Source organism: Sturnus vulgaris, chromosome 17 (genome assembly GCF_052056855.1).
Source record: "Sturnus vulgaris isolate bStuVul1 chromosome 17, bStuVul1.hap1, whole genome shotgun sequence".
In the NCBI taxonomy this organism is placed as follows: Eukaryota; Metazoa; Chordata; class Aves; order Passeriformes; family Sturnidae; genus Sturnus; species Sturnus vulgaris.
This window is the reverse complement of record NC_142259.1, coordinates 3,744,916-3,760,335: the sequence shown is the minus strand read 5'-3', so window position 1 is coordinate 3,760,335 and position 15,420 is coordinate 3,744,916. Positions and strand designations below refer to the sequence as shown.

At 41.4% G+C, this 15,420-nt stretch overlaps 1 protein-coding gene across 2 annotated transcripts; it reads right to left on the bottom strand.

Moving 5' to 3' along the window:
• Window positions 1–1,073: 1,073 nt before the first annotated feature.
• EDN3 (endothelin 3) lies at window positions 1,074–14,922 on the bottom strand. Of its 2 annotated transcripts, XM_088174838.1 has the most exons (6): window positions 14,811–14,922; window positions 14,310–14,548; window positions 13,751–13,967; window positions 2,593–2,757; window positions 2,002–2,106; window positions 1,074–1,243 (listed from the first exon to the last, which is right to left on the bottom strand). In XM_088174838.1, the coding sequence occupies exons 2-5, from the start codon at window positions 14,359–14,361 to the stop codon at window positions 2,034–2,036; spliced, it is 507 nt and encodes a 168-aa protein (XP_088030964.1). In that variant the 5' UTR covers window positions 14,362–14,548; window positions 14,811–14,922; the 3' UTR covers window positions 1,074–1,243; window positions 2,002–2,033. The 2 variants fall into 2 exon arrangements, with proteins under 2 accessions (XP_088030964.1, XP_088030963.1); XM_088174837.1 differs by lacking the exon at window positions 14,811–14,922 and having other exon boundaries at window positions 14,310–14,660.
• Window positions 14,923–15,420: the final 498 nt, after the last annotated feature.

Sequence of the window (15,420 nt, the reverse complement as noted above, 5' to 3'; positions counted from 1 at the left end):
TTGATTTCTTTTCACTTTTCTTTTGGTCTCCATCTTTCTTCTTATAAAATATAATTTAACAATGTGGGGTTATAGTTTAACCTGTGTGCCCTGGGGAAAGTCTGCATGAAGGTCAGTAACCCCCCAAAAAATTTGTAATGTCACAAGTAAGGGACTTCCTCTCTTTTTAAATAATATAGAACAGGATTTGCAAAAGTTACTCTTTTTCCTTTGCTGACTCTTGCATCCTTGTAGCAAAAAGAAGTCCATAATTTCTGAAGAAATCATTTACACTGAAAAATGTCCAGGGTTGGATTTAATCCTTATTGCCAAGTTTCCGGGTTATTTGGTGCTGGTGTTTCAATGGAGAGATAAAGGTGGGATTTGTAGCACTGGCAAAGCCCAGGGGATGTGCTGTGGCTCTGACTTGTAGGGGCCTGGGGCAGCAAATGGCCAGCACAGAAATTACTCTGATGGCATCAAGTTCCACAGTCCTACCCTTGCATCTGTAGGAAAATTCTTTGGGATGAATCACTGAAGTTCTGTTCACCAACTACAGTGCATGCCCAAATAATCACTGTAAGTGTGTTTGAATGGAACTTCCAAGTGCAGGAATAATTTGTGCCTAAATTAGGTAATCTATGGAATACTCAATGTATACTCTTAACTTGCTATAGTTTATAATAATATTTATATTAGCCATTCATATTTATTCTGCATAGATACTGTCATTTCAACATCTGCCACGAAGTTACAATATGATGATTCAGGCTTGCATACATTAACAAAAGAAATATTTTGTATCTGTTAATTCTTAATGAGAACTCATGTAGAGGCAATCTCCCTCTAACTCTCCACATTCTCCACCTGCAGCTGCCTGCACAGAGCTGGGGATGGATTCTTCAGACACAGAGCAAGCAGTGGGTGGAATAGTTTCTATTGTACTTGTTTAAATCACAGAGAAAAACGTTTCCTGAAGCTTTGCATTGTTGAAGTTTGGGTCTGCCTTTGAAGTTTTCTTCAATAGTGATACATTCCCTGCCAGGTTACATGATAAAGATTATCCTTTTCTGAGGCTCTCTCGAGGGGAGAAAAGCTTCTTCATAGAGGTTCCCATGCCCTCAGAGTGGCACTGCTGAAATGGAAGTGTTGCCTACTGCTGAATTCTCCACTGGCATCACACTGAAGCATCAAGTTTGTCCATCTCAAGGGAGAGTTGTAGTTTAAGTTCTTGTTTCTGAGCTCCAGCAAATAAATGTTAAAGCTTTAAAGAAAACAAACCAACAAACAAATACAGGCAAATTGTTGAATATTCAGCACTAAGTCCCTGTTACCTGAGATAATTGTGGTTGCCCTCCTTGGTTATGTGTACACAGAGCGAGCTCTACACAGTTCTCTGATTAGCTCTGCTCAAATAATCACAGCAATAAATTCAGCTTGGGGACTTCTATTCCAAGTGCTTCCCTTCATAGCAAAAAATTGGGGGTGTTCGTGTGACTTTTTTTAGAAGTGGCAATATAGAAACTGGCTACTGGGTCACAGTAACCTCCTTATACCTGACATCAAAAGCAGATTTACTTTTCCCTCCAGATACTTCTTCCACAAAGTTTTTCCTGTTTCTTTACCTTAACATTTCAACTTTTACTGAAGCACTGCATTGGGACATGTAGCTTAATTTGCTGCAGTGCTCAACAAGGAAAAACATGATAGACAGGAACAGGCCTTGTCCTGAAAAAAAAAAAAAAAAAAGCCAAAATATGTATTGGCTTATAGCCAAATAATCCAACTTTTGAAGTAGTTACATCAGCACCAGAAAGGTTGTAGCAGTTCTGTGTATAGTAAAGTTTATTTTAAAAATTAAGTTAAGAAAAAAAAAAAAAACCCAAACAACTCATGGGCCTATTCTGTCCTTATTTAGGAAGGAGTGATAATATTCAGTTGAAAGAATTATGAGTTCTGCAAGTAAAAGAACATTTACAGAAAGTGACTATTTCTTTTCCATATTAAGCATCTGTATCATACCTGATTTTTCAGAATCCTCCAGATTCTTTGTGCTATTGAATGAAATTGTGTTCCTCTTCCCTGTGTTGGTCTTTCTCTTCTGTCTTTTCCATTGATCCATGATTTCTGTAGAATAGACATTCCCAAACTTGTCACTGTGTTCTCATCAATGTCCCCATGGATGAAATTACAGTTTCATGTTCTTTGTTGGACTGTATAAAACATTCTAGAACAGTTAAATATTCAGCATGCCCCTAACTGGACAGATCTGCTGTTTCAAAAGCACCACATCATAAAAAGAAACAAAAAAGAAAATTCCAAGCAGTACTGGCTGGCTCTGGCCTCTTTTCTTCACTTATCAAACTCTGATGTGACACAGGAGTTTTCTTGCCTTTTTCTTCCTGTTCACTCCCTCATCCCACTGAAGGGGAAGTGAACAAGCATCAGTGCTTGGCTGCTGGCCAGGGTTAACCCACCACAACTGCAGAGGGGAGTTTTATTTAAAATCAATACCTTTTAATCAGTTCCTCTTGATAAATGCATCTTGATCAATTTATCTCCATGAAATGGCCTCATCATGTGGCCAGGTTGCAGTGACAGGGAAAGACTCACCTTCTTCTGTCCTGCATTCTTCTGCAGAACTGCAAACACTGCTTGTCCTGAGCATCCAAACAGGAACATCGGGATGAGGACTGGGAAGTGCTTTGAGTCTGGCCTGTAGATCTTTTGCCTCTAAAGCTGCCTCTGTAGTTAGACAGTCCATATGGCACCGTCCTCCTGTTGTGAGAATCACATGTATGGTGTATTTTAGGAACCAAGTAAAATTATGTTCCATCTCTTGTCTATTTTAGTGAAGAGATCTGTTGATGGAAAGCAATAAATAGTGGCAGAAAAATCAAACCCTATGCTCATATAAGTTCTCCCTGTACCAGATCATAACTTCTGCCCCATCAACTCAGGATTTCACCGAGTTATAAATTAGCAGACAATAGCTCTACTAGAAGGATTAAGTGGCAGCTACACTATCAAAAAAAATTTGGACTACCTGAGAGATGATGCAAATACATCCCCAGATTATTTACTCCTTATTCCTATTTTGTGTTGGTTTCCCCATCCAGTGCACAAAATCTGTTACATTCAATGCCTTGACTGGTCTGAAGTGACAAGGGAGCTGTGCTGATTCCACCAAATCAGCTACATTGTGTAGCTGTCATGTAGTTCATGGTTCTGAGCCTGATTTGCCATTAATTTTATCACTGAGGAATTAAGAGAACTGTCAGCATGATTCATTTACTGCATCATGTTTAGAACACTTCCCCTGGAGTTACAAATGTGAGAAACTCCCAGATAATCCTCCTTGCATGGTTCTACCTATTCTGTGCTGCAGCACACCAAGAAATAGTAGGAGGTACCTCTATTTCCCTGCATGATTTGCTCTTTAATGGGTTATAGTCAACATTATTATCAGAAAAGGACATGGTTCATCACTGCCTGCTAACATCCCCAAAAAGATTTGGATAGTTTGGATTGATGTCATAAGTTACTCTCCTCCAAGCTGTTAAAGAATCTCAATCAACAGCAGCTGTACTCCCTATGAAACTTCTGCAGACTCATAAAAGTTCCTGAGGACTTGAGGGATGGGCTAAGCAAGCCACAAATCCACAAACACGAAAAGTCTGTAGAGAATCTCATGTTCAAAAGCAAGAAAAAGGAGGGGAGGAGTGAAAAAAAAATAGAAAAAGGCAGGGAAGAGGAAGTCATAGTCAATCTAGAAAGGTTACAGAAAGGTTACAAAGAACAAAGCCTGAATAATGAGTCTGGAATCACTACCTTCACATAGCTCTGCTTCTTTCATTTGCTTTCATAAAAACATCATTAGGCTGCTAATGGGAAAGCTGCAAATTTTCCATTTTCCCACACACATGGTGGGCTGAAAGGTTCAGAAACATTATTTTGCTAATCTCTACAATAATTTTTGATGCAACATCAGTACAGTAGATGCAAATCATTTATTCAAACTTCTGCACTCATAGTACATTTGTAACAGTGCACCTTGTCTTTCACAGCCTGAACCTGTCAGAGTTAAGCTGATCATAAAATCATCCTGAGAGAGAGAAAATCACAAGCTGTACTTTTGTGCCAGAGCCCAGGGGATGTTTTTTCTCCAGCAGATCCTGGTCTGCCTCCATGCAGAAAATGTTCCTTATTTTCACCACTTTACTCCTACACCAGGACACTGGGAGAGGCCAAGAATACCCATATTTGTCTCAAAAGACTTTAGGACTTGATTTTGGCCTCCCTTCTCAAACCATCATTTAAAAAGCTTTTTGTTGTCTTTAGGATTAGAAGCAAGTCCCATCTTATAATTTAAGAGTATTAATAATTCTATACTGACATCTGCTTTACAACAATGAATGTGAAATGGCTAATGTAGGGAACTTCTGACATAAATAATTTCTCCATGGTCGTATTTTTTTTCACATTAATTTTTTTTTATGAAGTAAGAACTGGTATTTAGAGGCAGGAGTGGAGGGAAGTTCCTTTATTTTTAACAGTGGCAAACCCTCTATGAAAACTGTCTGGTAAAATTCTGTTATTCAACTTCCTGCTCCAACTGAGACTGAAATGGAAAGATGAATTTTGTGTGTTCTAGAGCCCTGTTTAATGACAGATAGTTTGCCAGGGCATAAAGAAGCTTCTTGCAGCTTTTGCAGATGTCATCCTACACTATGCTAATGAGACATAAAACACTATAATATGTTATTCTCATTATTTAAAGTGGTTCCTTGTTTAAAAGTTCACTCTTTCAAAATATGATATTGGGCTTTTTTACTCTAATTCTCTAAACCAAAAGCTCTGTGGGACTGAGTCATGGTTTGCCCTGAGTCAGAGGCTTTGCCTGAATAGCCAGAGAGAAAGAAGGGCACGAGTTTTCTTCTTAATTGCTGCAATTGGCAAATTAATGGAGCAATCAGAATTGTCATCGACTTTCAATTTTACTTTAATCCATCACTATGTGAACTACAGTGATTGAGGAAGGGGCCCATTACCAATCTGCTGCCTTTCCTAAGAGACAGTAAATTCCAGCAAACAGGGAGGAGTGGAGAGTATAATTATACTTACAAGTTATAAAAGCCATGAATCACAGCCTTAAGCAAAGGAGGAAACTGATATTTTGGATACTGCTTCTGATCTTTCTAATGAAGTACATTATGCTTCATAGCTTAGAAAACGTACTCAAGGCTACTTCATTCTCAGTGGACCAGAAACATGTGTCAATGCAACAAGTTTTTCAAGTTTTAGTCTTTTAACCAGAATGTCCAAAAGATTTTGTGCAGATTTGCCAACCAGAGATAGGAATTCACTAATAATTCAAATATGCTTGAGTTTTGGTTTCTAATCCAAAAATTCAAAGCCAAACCAGATACACTTCAAAAGCAACCCAAAGTCTTTCCAACAATCATCATGAAGAGCTTGATGAATTCAATAGACACAGGACACTTTGTCCCCTCAATGAAGATAAGGATCAGCTGGAGGAGAGCAGAGGCAGAACTGGGGGGACCCTGAACTTCCAATTTCTTACACTTTGTTCCTTGTGTTTATGACCCAGTCTCTGGCCAAAGAACTGGCTAAGCCATTTACTAATTTTTTTTTTAATTTCTCTGCAGGATCCACAGGTTTTTAATGAATTCATTTCTTAAAGTTTACATTTCACAAGAAAAATTGAATTCCTGACCTTTAACTCAGTATGCAGCATTTCTTCCTTTAGGAGAATATAATTCTCCTGAAGTAAACTAATATGAGTTTAAGATAAACTTTCAGCTAAGGTGTGCTACGAGTCCTTTATGCCTTTCTTCTCTACAAAGTGGAGAATAAGCAAACCTAGATATTTTGGAATCAGCCTTTCCAAGGTACTACTTTGAACTGGTATCTGATTGGCAACATTCAAATCTCTGACTTCTGAGGAATTACACTCTTTTGGGAGGTTCACTATGATTACTCCAGCCAGCCATTGGGTGCATAAAGGTCTGCATGCTCAGTTCTTAAGCATTTTCTAACAAAGAGAAGGTCTGAGTTTAAGGAAATAGTATAAGCTATTTGTTCTTTACTCTGTATGCAAAAAAACCCAACAAAACTAGCACAGCTCTCCAGTACTTGCAATTATTCCATGTGTTGTAATTGTGTTTAGTCACTGCACCAGATAATTAACTGAATATAATCTCATGTATAACAGAGCAGTACAGAACTTATCAAAGCACAGTGTGTTTTTCTCAGATTGGGTATCAGAGACTGAAATGACCTAGATTATTCATGTACGTCGTGTCCATAAACACAATCAGAAAAGGTCTCCCCCTAAAAGCCAGCTAGCTCTTGGAGCAATGTTTTGCCATTAAATTAACAGAAATAAGTATTTGTTTGTTGAAAAAGGATAAGAAGTACCAAGTAATTAGTACCAAGTAATTTTTTCACTGAACAGCCATTCTGAAACAGTGAAAACTTTTCACATAAGAAAACTGCCTGTTGAAGGATTAATACCTTCAGGTTGAATTGAGAAGCAGGATTTCCCTGAGTCCTGCTGTGCCCTACCCACAGTGAATGCTCAGAATTCAGGCAGACAAATTCAATTGCTTTATTTTAATTTTTATAACATGTGGCTGAGTTTCTCATGCTACGTTATAATTTATCTATGAGCTGCTATTATTTTCTACGTTCCCAGCCACTTAAACACAGTAGATACCTCCAGGGCACTGGAGAGTTTCAGCCAAAACAAAGGGATGAGGGGGTTGCAGCAATCATCTTAGGCATTGTGATTTCAGGATTCAGCAATATATTTTCTGGCACACATCCAGGCCAGCAAGGCTCCCAACAGTCTCCAGTGTTTCCAGACAATCCCAAAATCTGTGGGATCCCTGTAAGGACCACTGGGAGCAAAGAACACAGAAAGGAAGCAAAATTTACTAACCTCTAAGTGAGACAAAATGTCCCCAGAATGAAGGATGATGCTTGGGGTAAATAACAGATATTTCTGTGTATATTTTAATATAAAGGCACTGCAGTAGCACTGTGTAGCTTTAAAGATTAAGAGATCATTGGCTGCTCTGGAAGTTTGCTCCAGCTCTTCCTGTAACAGGCTTGGATTTTTAGGAGATCAAAATAGAGGCACCTCCCATATTAACCCATTCTTATCATTATTTAAAGTGTAAAACCTCTCCAAAGAGTGCCTGACTTGTTGCTTTGGTCATCCTATCCACATTCTGAGAAGCTGCACTTTTTCTGAATAGCTTTTTGAAGTTAAAGTTATTTTCAGATGAAACAACTTTTATTCTTTATAGCCATGCCTTTCTTTTCCACATCCTCAATTTAGTAGTGCTCAGTGTTCCTAGATACTGAACAGGCTCCTATTATCCAAAAAGATGTACCTTGCTATCTTATCTTTTAATTAATACTTGCTAATTTGCAAGGATGCCAATTAGTTTTATTTCATTAGTTACAGCTAACTTAGGTAATAAGCCAAGGATTGCACACATCTGCTTCATCACTCAGGTCCACTGACCACATCACTTCTTTGATTTTCCTCCCCTGGGACTTCTTGGTACCCAAGTCAGGCACTGTGAGAATCTGGGGGCCGCTTATCACTCTCCATCCTCCTCCTGTAGCTGTCAAAGAGATCTTACAGGTTTTGGTCCTCAAATATGGTCAGAACAATATCTGAATTGTGGAGTGAAAAGCTAGGGTATATTTATTGAGGTAAACAATGGTCCAAGCCTTGGGGGTAGGGTCCATTAACACCCCAAATCCCCAGAGAAGCTGAGTAGAGCTCACCTGACCTAACAAACTGAGCCAGTGTTTCACAGAAATACCTCTCTCAAAACAGCTCTCAGCATCTCCTTCAGTGCCTCATATCAACCCCAATCTCCTTCCAGCCCTGTTACAAGATATGTGATCATTAATTTAAAGAAATAAGTAAAATTTGGAGCAGCATCTGTCTGTCAGGCCCAAACTCCCATTATTCCTTTTCTCCCTCTGACTGGTAGTCAGTACTATTAGTAAGTGGTTGTTACCACTTACCAGTGGCACAAAACCACTGAGGTAAAGCCCAAAAGGCAGAGCACCTGGGAAATATGGATGAAAGGAATCAAATTAAAGGTTTTCTTCAAACTAAAATTCAGAGCACTTATTGCTACTTCAGAAGCCACCACAGCAGTGCACACAAGGAACACAAACTAATGCATGTTCCTACCTCTCTCCACAGCCTGGACAGTTCAAAACCCACCACTGGTTTAAAAACAAATAGAACAAAAACCCGGAGGAAAATAAACACATGGTGTTAAAATGTAAGATTGGTGAAAGTGACTGTGGTTTGACAGCTCTCGAGAGTGTTTATTCTTAGAATTAGACCAGCAGGAGCAGCAGTGGTGAAATTTCAAAGCCCTATCTATCAGCCTGTCTCATCCCTGACCTCATCTTCTCAGGGCCAGCTCCTGCAGGGACACGGGATTGTCACTGCAGGGCCAAATCATTTCAAGTCTTTCTGAGAGACTGCTGTAAAATCAATCCTGGGAGTACTGTCAGTAAATTCAGAGGAGATATTGTACTTCTAGACTGAGGAGGGCATGCAAGCTATGCACACTTCAGACAGTGAGACACTGAAAGTGTGAGGTCAGTACACATTTTAAATATGTAAGAATATCTCTCTGAATAGAGAGGCCTAAAATCAAATGGGTTTGCCCACAATAAAATACAGCCATTACAGCAGGAGCCTGTTACTATGTTCAGTAAATCTATTTGAAATTTTCTTCATTTCACATGAAGCTTTTGCAAGACAGACTCCATGTGAATACGTGGATAGTAAAGATTGCAAAATCAGGGCAAGCTTCATTAAAAAAAAGAATCAACTCAACAAAGACTCATCATTTCAATTTTGGCACTTGGTTCTCATGGTTAACCATGTGCACTGTTCAGCTGACAGATCAGCTTCCTTATTTGAGCTTCCTGGCTGGCAGCCACTGTTTTATCATCAACTCTTTTACTAGCAGGGATTTTCAATCTGATCTAGAGTTTATAACCACCTGCTTAATTGTTTCACTGAACAAGAGATCTTTAGCTGTGTAATTCTATTTGCAGTAAAATACAGGATGTCATATATATTTATATGACTATACTTATTTAATTATGGATATTAATTTAGGATAATTGTAATAATTTAGAACATCACTTAATGTCCATAAGGATTGAAAGCATCTTTAATTTTATTATGTGAGCTTCTGTTCAACAAAATTCAGTCACCAAAGAGATGCCAGTAACAAAAAGAGGGTATGAAGGAAAAGTTGGCCAGCAGAACGTGCAGTTAGAGCAGAGTAACCACTGGGTTGTATTAAATCTTGTCTTTTGGAACACCATCACAAGATATCTGTGTGTGTGAGTAAAACTGTGAGTGAAGTGGTGATAGGCTACAGATTGTTTCCATTCTGTGATGACTTTCTGATGGTAACATAAGTCAGTAATGAGCAAAGGTCATTAACTCGTATTTGTTGGAGAGCTGGGTGCAGGTGGGATGTGCTCAGGCTGTTTAGTTCCTGACAAACCCATTTATCATCACTTATAGCAATGACCACGAGTGTCTGAAAAGCCTTTCTCACCTCAGCCAGTGGTCACCTGAGGTCAGAAAAACACATTTCTATTGGGAACTATCTGGAGCTAACATGTTACTAAGGATTATCTGACTTGCCTGAGTCACAGAAACAAATTTATTTATTAGGTGACAAAACATCAGATCCTTCCAGTATCCCCATGTGCTCACACAGCATGGGAACCTCACCAGATCCTGTCCCAGTGTGTCCCACACAGCAGAGACAAACAAGTCCTGTCAGTGTCCTTGCCCTCCCCCAGAGGAAACAGAACATGTGTTAAGTACAGAGGATCAGAGCAGCAACACAGTGTTAGATCAAAATCTGCCTTTCACTTTGTCCATCCAATTTTCCTGATTCAGAAATTCATGTAATTGGCAGAGAAAACTCTTAGATCATCGTGTAACTGATCTTTACAGTGTAGTCACAGAATTTCATTCAGCCACTCCTCTTCTGAAGATAATAACAAATACCAAAATGACATGTCATTTAGGGGAAAAAAACACTTTTGCCTTGTTTTAGACCCTTCAAAAGAAATTTTTTTTATTTTTGGTGCTTAGTTTGAGTGAGGAGATCTCCTTTGGAAATGTCTGGATTATTGCCATAGATTCTCATTACCCTTTTATTTTAGAATTGAAGACCACTGGAGTATCTGTGCCCTCATGATAATAACACTTTCTTAGGAGCTGTCACCTTTTTCATCTATCACTCATTCTGAGCATTGATAAAACTTCATGCAGCAACATTAATGTTATTAACTGAATGAACTGTTATTAATTGTTATTATTGCTGTTGGATGCACAACCTCAGTTCATATTGAAATATAGGATCTCTTTGAAGAAGTGCAGATCTAAAAGTAGTCTTGCCCATATTTTCTTCTCTTGCCTATATTTTCTTCTTGAACTTACAAAATTAGGCATCAGCCTGTGTCTGTATTGCATCAGAGGTTACTTTTAAAAGACAATTCACTCTTGAAAATGTGTCTGTAGCTATAGATCAAGATAAGCATAATTAATCACTTGACAAAAAAATTACATTGCAAACTAATTCCTGGCTAATCAATCTTATCAGTGAGAACAGTTTACCAGCTTTTAATTACCTTTGTTATGCAACGTTTGTCTACACCACATAATTGCATTATTCTGTTCTGACTTACCTGCCTTTCTTTAGGTCATCTTGTTTTCCACTTTCCCACTGTTCCCAGAGTGAGACACTCACTAAAACAACACTGATGCTCTTCGTGGTCAGGACTAACAGCAGTGGTTCATAGTCAAGTATAAAGCAATACTCAAAACATGTGTGCAGAGATACTTTCTCATTTAATTGGTAAAAGCTGCAGGGAGTCAGAAGCTCCACATTCTGCAATTTTGTGCTTTTCTACAACTGTCACCCTGGTGATCTACGTGGTTTCTCAGCAGGGATAGAAATAGACCTTCTATTGTCACTCTGCCTCCAACAGCTTCAATAAAAACTTTAACTGATTTTCCAGAAAAGGAGGAGAGGCCGTGACCAAGATTTGTTTTGAATATAGTACAACAATACTTAACAGCTCCTGTTGGGAAAAGCAGAAGAAACCAGAGGAGAAATTAAAGTTTGTCTTTATAGCATAGAAGCAAGCAAAAGTAGCCTGCAAACAGAAAGTACTGAGGAATTTTTGTGGGGAACAAGAAGTGATAAAGTGAAACAAGTAAGTCAGGGGTAAAAGAAAGGAAAAAAAAAAAAAAGCAATTGTAGCGTTTGATGTAGGGGAAACAAAAGTAAATAAACAAGAAAAATACCAGAATCAACAGATGTCAGGAAAACTTCTCCAAACTTTAACACCAGCTTTCTGGCCTCTCACTGTGTGTGTGATCCCCCAAGTTGCACTGGAGCCAAATTTTAGTAAATATAAAAACTTTCCACAACATGTGTACAAGAGCAACATAAAAGCCCCTTTTACAAACAGCCAGCCTGTACACATCCAGTGGTTGCTTCCATTTCAAAGAAGTAGTGTAACTTGCTCAGGAGATGGAATTGCCCAAGCAGGCCTGGTTCCCCTCATTCACATCCAGAACCTCTTGATTTCCTGAGATGTTACTCCAAATCAATTACCAGAGCAGAATTAGTGCCTGTTCATGGCACATGGCATCTTAAATCCTGCTCCTATTGCACTGAAATGGTTCCAAATATCCAATACACTTAATTTAGTGTTTACCTCTGCCCCGGGAGCATGCCTAGGAAGAATCCTGGGATTTTTGAAAATCACAACTGCACTGTTTCAGTGAGAGTTTTGTACCACAGCAAAGCTGCCCAGTTCAGACAGAGTCTAGGAAATTCAGTCCCTGCAGGACTAATTCTAGACTAATTTCACCATCATCCACCCACTCTTTGTCAACCTCAGAGGGCTCCCAGCATCCCAATTCACCCAGTTGCAATAGTGTTGTTAGGTTATACGAGTTCATGTCTTTGGAGCTAAATATGTATTATTCTGCATGAAAAATTAATACTGAAATTGAGTGTATTCATTCCATGGTTTGCATAGAAACATCCCATCACATGGCATAAAAATTATATAAAGAGAATTTCCTAGTCCTCACATTAGACGTTACAGATCTGAGAGATTTGCTGCTAATTTATGTACAACTGACTTCAGTTAAGAAAGCAAAGACTTAGAACCTGAACTGCTTAATGTTTGGATTATTATACAGGCTTCATTGCCAATTCTATGGGTATCACGAAAACGTTATATGCTTTATTTTCTAATTTTTTATTCTTTCTTTCGTGATATTGGCACAAAACTTTCATGTAGGAAAACTCTCCATACCACTGAATTAATGCACACTAAATAATTTTGGCACTTGAATGAAAATTTTAAGTCCTGTAGGCTTAAAACAGAAAAAAAAAAAAAGTGTGTTTATAATTAGCAGAAGTCTATTTATTCAGCGCATAGGGGAAAAGGAATGTCATTCCCCTATTCTCACTGGTGAGCTCTGACTTAAATTTACTGAGTCATAAATATTCGGCTAAAATAACCCTAAGTAATCCTGAGGTGGATTAGTGCAGGTATGGAACTCGAAGAATTGAAAGACTTGTGTGAGTACATGATACTTACAGGTTAGTAGAAGTTCAGAAGACGTCATCAGACATGGCCTCTAGCCAGGACACATACGTGAATTTACAAATTAAGTGCCCTAACCCCCATTAGACTTAACCTAGGTTACTGCTACTTTCTATTTGACTACTCCTTTTGTTATTTTAATGTCATTACAAGTTTTGTAATCGATTCAAAGGCAGGTCTGAATCATTACAACTGTTCCCAGACCGTAGTCACTGGAATACTTGGCGGCATGTGTAGAAGTTCACATCACAGTCAGAAGAACTTTAATTCCTGAAGTCATTTGTTTACAGGTTCACCTGATCTCCTGATTATTTTTGCACTGAACTGATCGCGGTTGCTACAGGATGCTATTAGCCTTTGAGAATCTTTACAAACCTGAAGTCTGTTTTGGTTACTCAGCAAGACAGGATATATACAGTGGTGTAGGAAAAGGAGGCCTCTAACCTTTAGGATGTAGGCAAAGTGTCATTCTTCCTGGATGCTTTCTTCCCATTAAGCACTGCCAGTACAGACAGCAGAGCAGCTTTTTCTGCACGTGTGCTGCACCCCCACCGCCCTGTGTGGAGCTCAGAACTTCCAATCCAGGGGAAACGGCTTCAAAATTTGTTTTTATTACGAGTTGAAACAAAAGCTTGCGTTTCCGGAGATCACAGTTGTAAAAAACTTCCTTTGTAACACCTTAAAGTCTGGCATATTGAATTTTTCAAACATTATCTTAACGTCTCGGTATTTTTCCACATTCATTTGTATCAAAACCAGTGCAGTCACACGCACACACTCTGTTCTTGCTCTCCCAGCGGGTGAGTTGTTAGAACCAGATTTCTCGTGGGAAATCCGCGCTTTTCCCCGCTGTCACCCGTGCGGTGCGGGGGTCCCGGGCCGGGCAGGTGCCGGGGGCTCGGGGGGCTGCGCTGGGCTCCCCCCGTCCCGCCCTGACCCCGCCGGGGCCGGCCCCGCCGCCGGCTCCCCCCGCCCGCTCCGTGCCGTGCCCGCGGGGTCCCGGGGCTCCCCCGCCCGCCGCCCGCCCGCCATTTCCCGCACTCACTCGGGGGTGTTGATCCAGATGATGTCGAGGTGGCAGTAGTACACGCACTCCTTGTCCTTGTAGGTGTAGCAAGTGCAGCGCCGGGCCCGGTGCCGCAGCGCTCCGCCGTCCGCCCTGACCCTGCCGCCCGCGGCCGCCGCCGCTCCGCTCTCGTCGCGCTCGCGGTGCCCCGGGCCGGCCGCCGGCAGCGCGGAGCGGGGCCGGGGCAGCGCGGACCCTGCAACAGCCGCGCTCAGTTCCCGGCAGCTGCCGGAGCCCCGACCCCGCACACCCCCCGCCCCCGAGCCGCCCCCGAGCCGGCCCCGAGCCATCCCCGCTCCCTGCGGAGTCCCGGGAGCACCGTTATGTTTGTGTCCGCCCGGGCTGCAGCGCCTGCCCGCTGGGCTCGGGTTAAAGGATGGCTTTGGCGTCTGGTTCTTTGCAGCGCACCGGAGCGGGCTGCTGCTTACAGCCTTTTAGAAGGGGGGGGGGGGGGGGGGAAGGCAACAAAAAAGTCCACCCAGCCTTTCTTTGTGTGCATGCGTGGAAGTGGGCAAAGAAAGAAAGAAATTCACGTTACCTGCAGTCGACGTAATCGTAAGTCCAAAGAGGAACAATAAACCCAGCTCCATTAAACCCAAATTGCACGCTGGTTAACTGCAGGCGCGACTGAACCGTTCCAGGAGGAATCACTTCAGGTTGGAGGCAGGGAGTATCCTGGGGCTGGCGGCACACGCTGCGCCCGGGAGTCAGCTCCCACACGGAGGTGTGATTAGCACTTCTCCCTCGCGGTTAATTTCCTCCAGTGCAGACTTAGTCCTGAAGGGGAGAGTGTTGTCAAAAGAAGGGAAGATCCATCGCTCGGCTTTTCCCACACACACCTCCCACCCCACCCCCAAATTCGATCAGCAACCGGAGCTGCTGTTTTCCAGCTGCAGACGCCTCCCACCCGCCGGCAGCTGCCGGCCTCCCCCGGGGCGCGGGCCGGGGGCGGGCACGGCCCCGCACCGCCCCCGCTCCGCTCCCCCCGGCAGGTAAGGGCCGGCACAGGGCAGCACATCCTCCCGGCACGGCTGCTCACGCTGCTCGGAGTGCATCGCTTCTAAATGACCTGAGCCTGATTCCAGGAGGAGCCGCTTGTGTGATAAAAACGCGGCTTTTTGAGTCAAAGCTAGGCGACAGATTTGAGAGTTGTTTGGGGCTTTTTTTCATCCCGCCTCCCACCTCCCCCAAGACTCTACCACTGATTTCCCTGGGTGAAATTAAGTGAATATACCAATTTATTAATAGTTTTCCCCCCACTTACCTGTGAGCACCTCTTTGCAGGCAAAGCCACCTAGAGTGCAACACTTAAGACAAATTTCATATTGTGTGAAATACCTGATAGCTGGGCCTAGAACACTCAAGCCTGTGGCCCCATTTTCTATTATATCAGCTATTAAGTGATAATAGGTAATGGTTTAAGATAATTGGCTGTATCTTTTCTTACAGTAGTATGCGTAGCATATCCTGTTATGGGAAACACGTTATAGAGAGCACAGGAATAAAGATTGCAAACTTAATTGTGGATATTTAAAATCAAAATGCAACGTTTCATTTAAGAATCTTTCAGTACTAGCAGAAAGAGCTATAGCCAAAACTTCTTTTATGTATCACGCCAATCTAACATGTTCACTAAAATCTGGTTTGTG